This window comes from Ornithorhynchus anatinus, chromosome 2 (genome assembly GCF_004115215.2).
Source record: "Ornithorhynchus anatinus isolate Pmale09 chromosome 2, mOrnAna1.pri.v4, whole genome shotgun sequence".
In the NCBI taxonomy this organism is placed as follows: Eukaryota; Metazoa; Chordata; class Mammalia; order Monotremata; family Ornithorhynchidae; genus Ornithorhynchus; species Ornithorhynchus anatinus.
Genome location: NC_041729.1, coordinates 18431091 through 18445277, shown reverse-complemented (window position 1 = coordinate 18445277; position 14187 = coordinate 18431091). Strand labels below are relative to the sequence as shown.

General features: G+C 48.1%; 1 protein-coding gene across 8 annotated transcripts in view; it reads right to left on the bottom strand.

The window, feature by feature from the left end:
- Nucleotides 1-14187, bottom strand: part of KDM2B (lysine demethylase 2B) — a 128928-nt gene that overhangs the window by 73732 nt on the left and 41009 nt on the right. For all 8 annotated transcript variants that reach the window (XM_029052924.2, XM_029052954.2, XM_029052937.2 and 5 more), the window contains 2 exons: nt 12211-12326; nt 4918-5044 (listed from right to left, as the gene is read on the bottom strand). In XM_029052924.2, coding sequence (XP_028908757.1) covers nt 4918-5044; nt 12211-12326 — 243 coding nt within the window. The remainder of the gene's footprint in view (nt 1-4917; nt 5045-12210; nt 12327-14187) is intronic.

The following is a 14187-nucleotide window of genomic DNA, read 5'->3' as shown; positions in this document are numbered from 1 at the left end:
CTGTCCACAAAGAGTTTACAGACTACATGGGGAGACGGACGTTTAAATAAATTACAGATACATACATAGATGCTGGGGGGCTGAGGGACAGGGTGACTATCAAGAGCTTAAGGGGTACAGATCCAAGATGCCAGAATGATGCAGATGAGAGAGGGAGTAGGGAAGAGCTGCTAAACTCTCTGCTTTGACTTCCACCCACAAGCTGAGGCGCTTGTGGCCCCCTCCCTCACCTCCCTTTCCCTAATACGTAGGAGGCTCTAGGACAAAACTACAGGTTTCCCACATGGCCAGAGTCATCACAGGAACTTCCATGGTATGGCCTCTAGATTTCTCACCAAAAGGAAAGGCCATCCCAACCATTTGGCCCCTCTAGCCCCAGGAACTCCCGAGAAATCTCCCCAGGCTTGGAATGAAGCAGCAGTAGCAGCAGCAGTTCCCTGGACGGGCTTCCCAGTCACCCTTCCCAGGTGTCCTTGATTTCTTAGAGGGATGGGATCCCTGCCCCTTCACTAGGTGAAAATGACTGGTCAGGGCTCAGTCACAATGTGACCTCCTGGACCCTTATGTGCCAGTCTTACGCTCAGCACCTAAGTCACGCTGATCTCAACTCCACCAGGGCACCGACAGCCACCATCCCATCATGGCAGGCACGTGGCTACCCCCAGAGGAGGGAGACACACTGGCCACTCAGGACCAACAGTTCCTGAAGGCACAAGGAAGGAAGCTGAAAACCCCACCCCAACCAGACGCAAATCCCCAGGGCAACTCACCTCTAAACGGAAACAACAAGGGGAATGGGAAGACAGAGGAGGGAGCAGAAATGGGAAAAACACACTTTGCAAGAGGTTTTCTTCCAGTAGCCAGTCACTCATATTTATTGAGTGCTTACTGAGTGCTCACTCTGCTAATCACCTGGGACAGTACAATATAACAGACACATTCCCTGCCCAGAACAAGCCATTTCTTCCCTAGGGGAGAGGGCTTATTAGAGATGAAGGGGCAGGGCTCCCTGCAGCTCTATGCTCCACTTGCAGAAAACTGGGGTGGGGTTTGTGATACTAAACAGGCTATGTGGATGCAAGACTTTCTGGGAGTCTTGCAACACAAGTCACTTTTCCACTCAGCAGAGGTCACTCCCTCTTCTTCTAGGGCCAGGATGGAGCAGCCCTAGTCTCCTTGGGCTACAAGGGATAGGTCTGCTTTCCTCCCTGTTGTCGAACTGTACTTTCCAATAGCTTAGTACAGTGCTCTGCACATAGTAAGCGCTCAAATATAATTGAATGAATAAATTAATTCCCTCTTTCTACAGGACCGCCAGGAGAAATCCCGAAGCAGCATGGCCTAGTGGAAAAAGCACAGGCATAAGAGTCAGCGGATCTGACTAACTCTTACTTCATATTTTTTTCACGCTGCTTAGTACAGTGCTCTGCATGCAATAAACAGTGAATAAATATTCTTTTAATAGTATTTGTTAAGGACTTACCAAGGTTCAAGTACTGTTCTAACTGCTGGGGTAAATACAAATTAATCAGATCAGATCCAATCCCTCTCCACATGGGGCTCACAGTCTAAGTAGATGAGAGAACAGTCAGTTGGGAGTTCTAATCCCAACTCTGCCACTGTCTGCTGTGTGATGTTGGCAAGTCACTTAACTTCTCTGTGACTCAGTTTCCTCAACTGTAACATGAGGATTCAATACTTAGACTGTGAGCCCCATGGGGGAGCCACTAATTAACTAGTACCTTCCCTAGCCCTTAGAACAGTCCTTGACCCATAGTAAGCACTTCACGAATACCATTATTTAAAAACAAAGACAAAAAACCTGCTGCCCTCACATTGTGTCCAACAGGGCCCCTCTTTCCAGCAGGCCCTATGCAGATGGGGGGCTGTGGGGATTTCAGCAGCGGCAGCTCACCCTTACTGCCTTCCCATTGTGTCATCCAAGCCCCTGCTTCCAGCAAACCCTGGGCCATGTGGTGTCATGGAGATCTAAGCTGCATCTGGAAAATTTTTGAACCGAAAGAAGATTTGGAGGTGACCATACTCTCAATAACCTGGGTGACAGCACCCTGGAGCCCTTATATGTCCCCTTTACCAAAGCACTTGTTGGACTCTATATTTTGTATTTATATTTCTTCATCATCTCTGCTATGTTGATTGCCAAACCATTAATAATAATAATAATATAATGATGGTATTTGTTAAGCGCTTACTATGTGCAAAGCACTGTTCGAAGCACTGGGGGATACAAGGTGATCAGGCTGTCCCACATGGACTCACAGTCTTAATCTCCATTTTACAGATGAGGTAACTGAGGCACAGAGAAGTTAAGTGACTTGCCCAAAGTCATACAGCTGACAAGCAGCAGAGCCGGGATTAAAAGCCATGACCTCTGACTCCCAAGCCCGGGCTCTTTCCACTGACCAACGCTGCTTCTACCCCAGCTTATTTTTAGACTGTGAACCCCTGGAAGGCCAGGAACCATGTCTAACTTTTACTTCATATTTTTTTTTCCACTGAGCTTAGTACAGTGCTCTGCACACAATAAATATATTCTTTTCATATTATTTTAATGGTATTTGTGAAGGGCTTTCTAAAGGTCAAGTATTGTTCTAACTTCTCGAGGAAATACAAGTTAATCAGGTCAGAACCAATCCGTCCCCACATGGGGCTCACAGTCTAAGTAGAAGGGAGAACAGGCATTTAATCTCCATTTTACAGATGAGTGACTTGCCCAAGGTCACACAGCAGACAAGCTGCAGAGCTGGGATTAGAACCCAGGTCCTCTGACTCCAGGTCTGTGGCCTTTGCCATGAAGTGAAAATAAAGATCAGAGCACTTCTTCAGAAGGGAGTTCTTTCCTCCCAAAGCTCACGCTACAACCCATTACCACTGTCAACCTAAAGACCTGATATCGAGACCTCTATTCTTCATGTTCAGTAGCAATGCTATGAACAACTATCGGTAAAGCCCCCAAGGTGGCTACTTTGGGAGGGCTAATGGGAAGCTCTCATCAGTCACCCAGAAAGACAGAAACCAAAGATGACTCTAAGGCATGTGATGATAAGAAGTTAGGAAGCTAAAAAGTGAGATAAAGAGAGGGAAGATCACTGACCCCTAGCCAGCGTCCTGCCTCCAGCCTAGAACGCCCTTCCTTCTCAAATCTGACATACAATTACTTTCCTTCCCTTCAAAGACTTATTGAAGGCACATCTCCTCCACCTGGCCTTTTCAGGCTAAGCCCCCTTTCCTCTTCTCTCACTCCCTTCTGTATCACTCCAACTTGCTCCCTTTGTACTCCCCCTCAGCCCAACCCCACAGCACTAATGTACATATCTGTAATTTATTTGTGTTGATGTCTGTCTCGCCTGCTCTAGACTTTAAGCTCGTTGTGGGCAGGGAATGTGTCTGTTTACTGTTGTGCTCTCCCAAGAGCTTAGTACAGTGCTCTGCCCACAGTAAGCACTCAATAATTATGACTGAATGAATGAATTGCTAGCTTCCCTGGGTGGCTCTAGAAAGCCAGTTATGCTGCCTGTCTTCAGAAGAGAAGCCAAGTTTTTCCTGACAAAAACAACTCCAAAAAATTGGACTCTGCAGGAGGAAAAGCTACTTCAGGGTTTGGGCCCAAGGAACTTAAGGCCTTGATTCAGAATATCTAAATATCCCCCATCTTCAGTACACAAATTTGTGACCCGAATCTTGGAGAACCTGAGAAAGGCAGATATTAGAGGAGGCCTGGAGAGGGTTAGATGACAGGAGGAGATGGGAAAAAAGGAGACTTTTATTTGCTTCTCAAAATACATTAAAATGTTTCTCCTGCACCCGATTACTGAAAGTACATGAATATGGGAGCAAATGGAATGAAATCAAGGGAAGAGAAAATGGAAGTCAAAAAACAGTGGGAGCAAAAGGTGAAATGAATGCCCTTATTTTCCTGTCCAATGTCGAACAGAAAGCAAAAGAAGAGACAACCTCCTTCAGTGTTGACGATGTACAGTGTCCCAAAAACAGAATAGAGGAAAGAGAAGCTGATTTCTTCTCAAATTCCAGATCAAATTCTACCTGCAGTTGCCTAGATGCAATGGAGTTTGTGAGGGCAGTCACTCTTTGGATGATGTCCCTTTAAATCAGGCCAGGGAGGCAGAGCTACTGCAGCTGCAGCTAATATGTCTGTCAGTACCACCCACTGCTCCCTTTCCCAGCTACCCTTTCCCTCTCCAGCCTAACTCCCCATCCTGCAACTGGTCTGATCGCGGCTCAGACTTTCCCTAGGCCCAGCTCTTTCCCAAGTGCTTTTCTCCTTTTCTCTAGGGACAAAAGTCATCCTCCAGTCAGAGAAATAAACCAAAGGCAATTCAAGGCAGAAAAGGAGCCGTGGATTCAGCAGGTCTTCCTTCTTAAAGCCCAACATTTTGGCTACCCTACCAGAGCTGGGCCAGAGAACCCCTTCCCCACTTCTGCAAAGGCATAGACATCATTGAAAACAGCAGACCGAAAATGAGACATTTTTAAAACCTGCTGTTATCATCTTCTCCAAGACACTTTCCCAGGCAGGAGCTCCAAGAACAGTGAGGAAAATCCTGGGGTCCAGTGCCCAACTGCTCTGATCCCCAAAATCATCTCCTTGAATTTTATATAGCAACAATAACTGCATTTGTTAAGTGCTTACTATGTGCCAAACACTGAACTAAGCACTGGGAAGGATGCAAGTTATTCAGGTTGGACACAGTCCCTGTCCCTTAGAGAGTTCGCAGTTTAAGATAAACCTTCAGGTTTTATCCCTCCCTCCCCACAAATTGAGAGGCAAAAGGAGCACAAGATGCTAAATTCCGGCCAGACACGCCCTCCCACCCCACCCACCGCTATCTCCTCCCCCAAGCCCAACCCCGTGTTCCCTGGGGAGACGTCACTCACCAATGAGCATTGATTCTCTCTGGCACTCCTGGGTGAGGTGGGATCGGTGGGTCAGACAGTGCACGTACCTCTCCAGGACATACCAGCACATCTCATAGTAGAAAGGGTAACGGAATTTGGCCTGCACCTGAAAGCAAGACCAGGATGGAATCAACCTCTGGACGGTCAGTGGGGTAGAATGACAGGAGGGAAAAAGGGAGCCAAATTTAGAGCAAAAGGCCCCTCCATGCCCGGAGACATTATTTGCATCATCTTAGCCAGGGCACAAGTGGTCCGGGGAGAGGAAAGGGAATGGAAAGAGAGGAGGAGTTGAGGGGGCTGGATGCCAGCAGCATGCACAATGAGGGGGAAGAGGCTGGCCAGCCATGATAGCATCGTTTTGGGGTTCGCTCATTTGCATGCACCCACAGGTGGGGGAAGGAGGGTGCTCTCTGTGCTCTTGTCAAATGCTGAAAACCACGGCGGGTCCCCAAGGTTATTCACCTGGCCTCCTCACATAGGGTGGTCACAAACAGATGTGGGACATTGCCCGATTCCGGTTCTTTGGATTTCTTCCATTTTATTCCATGAAACCGTCCCCCATCGCAAAACAAGCCAACACCCCAGCACGCCCCAGTAGCCTGGCACCCTGCTCCATGCTGGGAGTAAGATCGAGGCGATCGTAAGGGAGTGTGCCCAGGGGGTACTCCTCGCCCACACTCCTTGAGGTCTGCATTGCCCTGTCCCTGCTGGCGAGCCCCGCCCCACCAAGAGCCCCAGTCGGGGGACTCCACTGAGAGATTTTATCAGCGAGGATGTGTGCGGGAATGAGGGAACCCTTCAGTAGTGGCTATTCCCTTCCTTATGTTCATTTCTCCTGCTGAGGGACCTGGGGTAGGATCCTAACTGCAGATGGAAACTGTACCTTCACCACAGGCTTCGGCTAAGGGCCGCCGGCTACACAGTCATGCAATGTACCTAGCAAGCAAGATAGTGAGAAAGCAAACAAGAACTGCCATGGGTGAAATGGGGAAGGGGCCGGGGCGAGGAGGAGTGAGAAGATTAGTGAGATCTCTGACCCAGGCAGGGCTTGGGACTTCCATCTCCCAAGACCTCTGCCCAGCGGCACATGAACCATGTTCTGTCACCGCTAAGTCCCAACTTCTCTCAGCTCCAGTGGTAAGAGCTGCTCTGGCAAACCGGGAAAGTGAAAATGTTCCATCTGACCCTCATGGTAAGAACTCATGGGCACTCCTGGCTCTGACCATGGTTTCCTGACTGGAACCTGCAGAAACTGAGAGGGGCTCTAAAATAATACCTCTCCTCTTCCCCGACCCCCAGACTCTGCTTGCCTCCCCCATCTCCCAAGGCCAAAAACGGCCTCAGGAATGACTCTGCTCACTGCATAGATCACTGAACCCACAACCTCAAGCTCTCAGTCTTTATATGACAAAAAGGCCTGAAGGATAGATTTCTGGGTTGGGGGTAAGCCCCTTTTCTACCCACAGTTTTCAGGACTTTAAAAAAACCAAAATCTGATGCGAGATTCCTTTCCCCTACAGGCCAACTAGAGCTATTCTCCTGCATCTCCTCCCTGTGCCCCTCGGAAGAATGTTCAGGACCTGAGATAATTGCGAGACCTCACCTGAATCTGTCCCAGCTTTCTGGGTGACCTAGAGCAGATCGCAAACCCTCTGGACTTCAGTTTTCCCATCTGTACAATGACAGTGGGGGTATTAAACTCCATCACCTTCCATCTTCCCTGAACATTTCGGTAGAGGAGCCATATCATGCTGTGCTCTTTGGGGAAATGCAAGGGTTTGGGATTACAATCCACAGTGGTTTCCCTGGCTCCAGCCACTTCACTGAAACCCCTCACTGCAGATGGGGTATTGATTTCAACAAGACACTTGATTGACAACCCCTCCTCACCAATCCCCACTGTTTATGGAGGAGATGGGCTCCCAGATAGGACGTGCCCCACCCTTTTAGGACAAAGTCTAGGTAACTGAGCCACTCTGAGCTGGAAGGGGCTCAGTGTTTTCAGATTTCATCAAAAAGCCACAAATTCAGGCTGAGAGAGGTATTGGTCAGTCCCTTCTCCGTGGGGCCCCAGGCTGCCCAGTTTTAGTAGTGAGGCACTCTTTTTTAATTGTTTTTCATTAATTTTTTTTTAAAAAAAGAGAACAGTCATGTGGGAGCAACACCGTCACACCCAAGAATCTTTCTGGATTAAAAAATAAAAATAATTTGGTTATTCATCAGGAGGGAAAGAGCAAGTCTCCACTCACTGTTGCTGAACCCAAGGGAAACCAGCCAGGTGAAAATAGACACTAATGCAGGAACTCAAATTTTATTTTATTTTATTTTTTCCAAGAGAGCACTGCAGGAAACAAAATTTGCAAAGAATTGACTTACAAACAGGGAGTCGCCTTCCACCCTTCGCCTTCAAAAGGTTTCAGCCACATGCCTGGGAATATTAAAGACATTATTGCTCAACATTATTTGTTGACAGATTCGGAGTCTCACCAAATTTAGCTGTTACCAATGTTAATCCAATGTGAAAGACAAGGCAGTAGTAACGCATGCAGTGCTCCCATTGCATATATGTCAACTTTAGTGTTTAATTTGAGTTCCCAGTTGCCTCCATGAGGCATGATCCAATCTCAAGCAGACTCCACTGGCATGCATCGGTAGCCCAATGGCCTCTGATTCCGAGGCTAACGACCTTAAGGTGTCAGAGGTGTAACAGGTTCTTAGGTGACCCCAAAGGGGAGTTTTTGTAAATCCCAGTTCTCTTGTATAAAAAACCAAAAGATTTGAGGGCCGCAAGGTTAGTGGTAGAGTTTGGAGGTTATTTTATTTTTTTTCCCACCCCAGAAAAAAAATGCCATGTTTTGAAAAATCCAAGAGAATGAATAATTTCTTGTCTCCAAACAGATTCACTGGCTGTGCGGGGTGACCTGGTGGGTTGGTCAGAGTTACCTTTCTTGGGCAGTTCACCTGGGCTCAGGTTTAGTTAAGAGTCATTAAAAGGGTTATGAGATCCAATTCAAGCTACTGAAGGATCACGGAAGGATTCCCGTTACAGTGACCACATAGTCTCTTGAATGACATCCTGTCTAGGATCAAAACGAAAAGTGAAATTATTTCAGACATTTCCTTGAAACACCAAATCCACAGAGGAGCAGTCATAGTCTTCATGTAAAGGATTACGCTCTGGTGTAACTCCACCTCTTTAAGAGCCAACATAAATTCTACCTGCAAGAGGCTACTCAGGATCAAAGGGAAAAGGAAGTTTCACACTCAGGAAACTAAAGAAAATCTCATGTCCCTTCCCTGGGGACTGAACTTGATATTCCGGAAAAGAGAAATAGCATCAATCCCTCCATCTGTAAGTGACCACCTTACGTAGACTATTTAAGAGCGATCTTGCCAATTAGTTTTCTAAGCCAGGAACAAACCTCAGTTGCCCACCTGGCAACAATGTGACATCTCTTCAGCAGCACAGGGGGGTGGGAGGTCTAGCCGAGGGCCCCGACCCAGACCCCAGAAGGGATGGAGCAGGGGGGCACTTCTACTGCTCACTTAGTTGAGAAAGGCAGACACCGATGCCTCTAAATCAGGATTAAAAGGGAAAATTAATTTTTTTTTTAAAGAAAGGAAAGGAAACTGCAGGACAGTGGAACGAGCATTGACCTCAGTAGCTCATTAGAAGGCGTTTCCAACTGAAGATAGGTTTTATGGCTGCTTAAAAATGATTTCTGAATGGACATAAGCCCTCTTAAAAAGTCTCCCAGGGATATGAAAAATGAAGTTGGAGGGAACATGACAAGTGCACTCCATGTTTTCTCTGGCTCCGAGTCACCGCTGCCATCTCGCCAGTGCCTTAGCCCTGTCTCAGTTTCTAAGACATTAACAATTGGGTCTTTCCTATTAAACTCCTCTAAATCCCAGCAATCAAAGAAGATTAAACACCCTGCTGCAGGTTCCAACACAGTACTGCCTCCCATCAACCTGCCCCAGGTCTTCCCAGATGAAGACACCCACTCACGCCAGTGAGGCCGGAGCTAGAGAACCCAAATATCTTTGTGGATTCATCACTGTTCCTCCCCGTGCAGGGAGATCAATCCTCCCGAGTCTCCCATGTTAAACATCTTGTTCCGCTACATTACACACTCCTTCTGCTCCATGGGGAAGAGTGCTAAGGTTTCCAATGAAATGCTGGGCTCTTTTCCCCCAAGAATCTCTGTAGCTTATAGTGAATAAAAACAAGATTTCCTCTGCCCAAGCGGCTTTCCAAGTCTTTAAAAAACCCAGGTTGACTGTTCCCGTTTACCCAAAACACCTAGGTCAGCCAGCTGGAGGGAGGCCCGATCCCATAACATCAAGCTTCACGGCTTCCCCACATACCTATTGGCCCCACCCACCGAGCAAATTAGTTTAATTTCTTCAGGCTTACTAGGGAGTGCCCAGCCATATACACTGGTTTGCATAGGGCTGTGTGCATGGGCACTCGTTATCACCATAGGGTGGTTTATTTTCAACACCAAAAGGTAGTGTACTCCAGGCTGTGACCTGGCACAGCTTTCTGGAGCCTTCCCAGTTCCCTTCCTTCTCCCCAAGGCACTGAGCGTCTCCCCAACTCTAACATTTCCTCCCGGTGGCGAGGATCTGGGTCAGCGATAGAGGGCAAGAAAGAATACAGTAAAGAGAAAGGAAATGGTAATCATAATAATAACTGAGAAAGGACAAGCTTCTGGGGAAAGAATAATAGCCTTTTCACTTGAAAACTACCTGTCCCAACAACTGAAGGCATATGCAAATACCATGTACAACATTCTCAAATTCTGACACAAATCCATTCCTGGTTTTCTCAACAGCTTCATACGCTGAATATGGCCCTCAGGAATATCTGGAAGCCCACTAACCAACTCTAGCACTTATAAATCTACTCCTAATCATCTTATATCTATGCCTCTTCAATGATACACCAATTATTTATTTTGACTACTCTTGTACATATTTCTGTGTTAGTCTCTCTGTTTAGAATGTAAACTCCTTGGGGGCAGGGAATGTCACTTCCTAATTTGATACTTCCTGAGCACAGAGTACAGTGCACAGAACCAAATGGGCCCTCAGTAAATAGTACCACTACCACCGCTTCCATTACTCATGTGTTGTGCCAAACACATGAATTCGAATCCTTAGCTCATTTTACACTGCATGCTTCTTATGGGCAGGGACCGAGTCTACTAATTCTGCTGCACTGTACTCCTCCAAGTGCTTAGTACAGTGCTCTGCACATGTTCAGCTGATCTGCTCTGAACATCTGCAATTTAATTTGACTCTCAAAAGGCAAAGACCTCAAAGTGTCCAAAACAATCAGAAAGAAATTGAGGACTTGGGGGTCAAAGCAAATCTCATGATGTGGTCCTTCCCTCTGGAGCAGGTTTCTATCAGGGCAGACCCCTTAACCAATACCCTGCTGGGGCCCAGGAGGCTAAGGAAATTTTCTCCACAGAGATGGCAGCAGATTTTAAACAACAAGTGTTGATCAAGAGACTGTAGACTATAAGCTAGACTGTAAACTCACTGTGGGCAGGGAATGTGTCTGTTTATTGTTGTACTCTCCCAAGTGCTTAGTGCAGTGCGCACATAGTAAGCGCTCAATAAATATGACTGAATGAATGAAAGGGAGAGCCCATGCTGGCCTAGTGGAAAAAACACAGGCCTGGAAAGTCAGGGGACAGGAGTTCTTAATCCTAACTCTGCCACTTGCCTGCCTTGTGACCATTGGCAAGTCTCTTAACTTCTCTGGGCCTCAGCTTCCACATCTGAAAAACGGGGGTTAAACAGCTGTTCCCCCTCCTATTTACACTGTGAGCCCCACGTGGGGCAGGGACTGTGCCCGATCTTAATAAGCTGAATTGACCGTAGTACTTAGTACAGCGTTTAGCACATAGGAAGCATTTAACAGGTATTGCTATTATTATTTGCAGCTGGCAGATTCCCCCCAATTTTCCAAAGGGAAAAAAGAAGGGAGGCTGGTTACTGGGGGACAAAATCACTGCCTGCTAATAGGCAATTTCATCCATCAATGGATGGATAAATTCTTGGCCCTGGGGAGACAGTTAGCTCTCTCGAAGAGCAGAAGGCTGAACTTAAGAGAGGAAAATCAAAGCAGGGCACTTAAGGGGGTTAGGTGGATGGCCCAGGGCAAGGAGGCAGGAACTCCTGGGTCTCTCTGCTCCTTTATATATTCCCTGAGAAGCCTGGAGGGCAAGTGGGAGGCTCTCAGACCTAGGTCTCCCTAGTCACCTCTGGGGAAGCTCCTGCTCAGCCCAGCGGGTGGGAGAAAGCTGGGAGGCAGCCTGCAAGAGGCCTCTCCCATGTCATTTTAGTTTCTCAGAACTGCTTCACTGGGGAGGAGGGTTTTGAATCCCAGAGCTGGAAAGAGCCTGTAGAGCCCCCATGGGGGAATGACTAACTATCCAAGGTAGACAGCTGGCTGTTTCTTATAGATCTTCCGGGTTGGAAACCCCACCCCCTCCCCTTGACAGCACATTCCACTGTTTTATCACTCTGAGAGGCAGCCCGACAGTATGGTCTACTGGTTAGAGCATGCGGCTGGGTGGCGGGAGTTCCGGCTCTCTTGCTGGACTACTGCATGAGACCTCAAGCAAGTCACAACCTCTCTGAGCCTCAGTATCCTCATCTGCAAAATGAGGATTAAATACCTGTTCTCCCTCTCACACGGTGAGCCCAGATGTGTGACAGGGACTATATCTAACTTAATGACCCTGAACCTACCCCAGCCCCCCACCCACTGTTTGGCACACTGTGCCTACTAAATGCCATTATTACCACAGTTATTATCATTATTATTATTGTTGTTGTTGTTCCTTGCAGCCTACCAAAATCTCTCTTGCTTAACTGGAGCTCAGTCCCTCTTTTATTCATCTATGGACCCAAGGAATAACTGGTCTGTACCATCTCCTTAAAATAACCTGAACATAGTTGATGCCAGTTATGACATCACCCAATAGCTTTCTCTTCTCTAGGCTTTGGCTGGAACAGAGCTCTGCTCTCTAGAAACAGAACTCCCCGGGGCATCTGGGCTTCTGACCTCAGATCACTAGGGCCAGATCCACCAGGGAGGGTTCTCCGAGGGAAGAGTACCCCTAGGACATATTACTCTTTCTCTGTCTCTCTCTCATCTCCCCACCCTGAACAGCTGCTCCATCTTCTCAGGGGCTTGTTATTGCCTAGGCCTCCTGACTAGTCAGTGAGGAGAGGAGAAAGATGCCTTACCCGTGTTCTGTCTTCAATCTCATGAATCCGCAGCTGCATGGGCACATTAAAGCTATGAAGGATGTTTCCACCAAAGACCAGAGAATCTACGGGGGTGTAGACAGCATGGATCCAGCCTGTGAAGGGAAAAGGGAGGGGGGGGAGACCATCAGTTGCCACTGACCAACTGTCCATGCTATGGGGCCGCCCAGAGTATGGAGGGCCCAGGGCAGCCACGGGCAGGGCTGATGGGTTAGGAGGCAGAGCCTTGTTTTATTAGTGGACAAATGAACCAAATGCCATAGCTGGCGTCCAATATGGTGGGGGATGTAGTCACACCTTCCCTGGAAGTTGCCCAGGCGAGTTGGAGAGGATGGCCAGACATGGGAAATGATGAAGGGCACAGGTGCCCTTTGCTGTCATCACTTTCCCCCGGTGAAACAAGGGATGGACACAGGAGGAGGCCAGGACTGCGAGACACTGTTCACATTGGCACATGTTCCCACTTCCAAATGCTGTTGTCCATGGGGCGGCCAGACACTAAACATCATTCTGGAGGGAGGTGTGCAAAAGCACATCCATAGAGGAATACCCCTCCCCACAGGATTCAGTCCCAAGACGAAGCCATAGTCTGGGTCCCGGACTCTGGCCTTCCTGGGCATCGGCATGGCTCACTGAAAAGAGCACGGGCTTTGGAGTCAGAGGTCATGGGTTCGAACCCCGGCTCTACCACTTGTCAGCTGTGTGACTTTGGGCAAGTCACTTAACTTCTCGGTGCCTCATTTACCTCATCTGTAAAATGGGGATTAAGACTGTGAGCCCCACGTGGGACAACCTGATGCCCGTGTCTACCCCAGTGCTTAGAACAGTGCTCGGCACATAGTAAGCGCTTAACAAATACCAACATTATTATTATTATTATTATCCCTGAGCCAGTACAGCAGTGCCCAGGGCACTCAAGCAGGTCCACTAGCTGAGGCCGGGCTCCAGCTACAGTTGAGGAAAACACCAAACTTGGTGTGCTGGCTGGAGGTGCTGAGCAGGAAGGGACCTCTCCCCTGGCCAGTAGCTCAGTTCCCTACACCTCAGACATCCCAGACAGTCACCAGTTCCTTTTCTGTTTGGCCTAAGGGCCTCTATTCTGGCCACTGGACAGCCTGTCTTCTCCTGACCCCTCAGCAGGCAGAGAGAGATTAAGGCTGTCCTGAGGTGTGGTAGGGAGTGAGGTAGGGGAATGGGGGGAGACACTGGGGAGGGAGTTGGGGCACGGCAAACTGTAAAGGAAACAGGTCCCTGCCTGCGGGACTCGCAGCGACATTCCTCTCCAGCACCAGCAGGCCAGGGAGATGGGGGAGTCAGTCAATCAATCAATCATATTTATTGAGCGCTTACCGTGTGCAGAGCACTGTACTAAGCATTTGGGAGAGTACAATAGAACATATAACAGACACATTCCCTGCCCAGAGGTGGCAGCTCCCCTTGCTTGGCATAGGAAAATGCCGGCCAGGCCCAGGGAGGAGAGGGGAGGGAGGAAGACAGGCAGAGAAAAGAGAAAAAAACAGAGACGGGGCGGCACAGACAAAGAGAAACTGATACAGAGACAAAAACCAAGAGACATCAACACAGTCGGGGGCGGGGGGGGGAGAGGAAGAGGAGGAGGAAGAGGAGGAGAAAGAGAGAAGCAGTGTGACCTCAAGGATAGAGCACAGGCCTGGGAGCCAGAAGGTCCTGGGTTCTAATCCTGGCTCTATAACTTGTCTGCTGTGTGACCTTGGGCAAATCACTTCACTTCTATGAGCCTCGGTTACCTCACCTATAAAATAGGGATTAAAACTACAAAACCCATGTGGGACATAGACTGTGCCCACCCTGATTAGCTTATATCTACCCCAGCACTTAGTCCAGTGCCCGACACACAGTAAGCACTTAACGAATACCATTAAAAGCAAATTAAAAAATAATAATTGTAGTATTGAGCTCCACATTCAAGTGCCACAT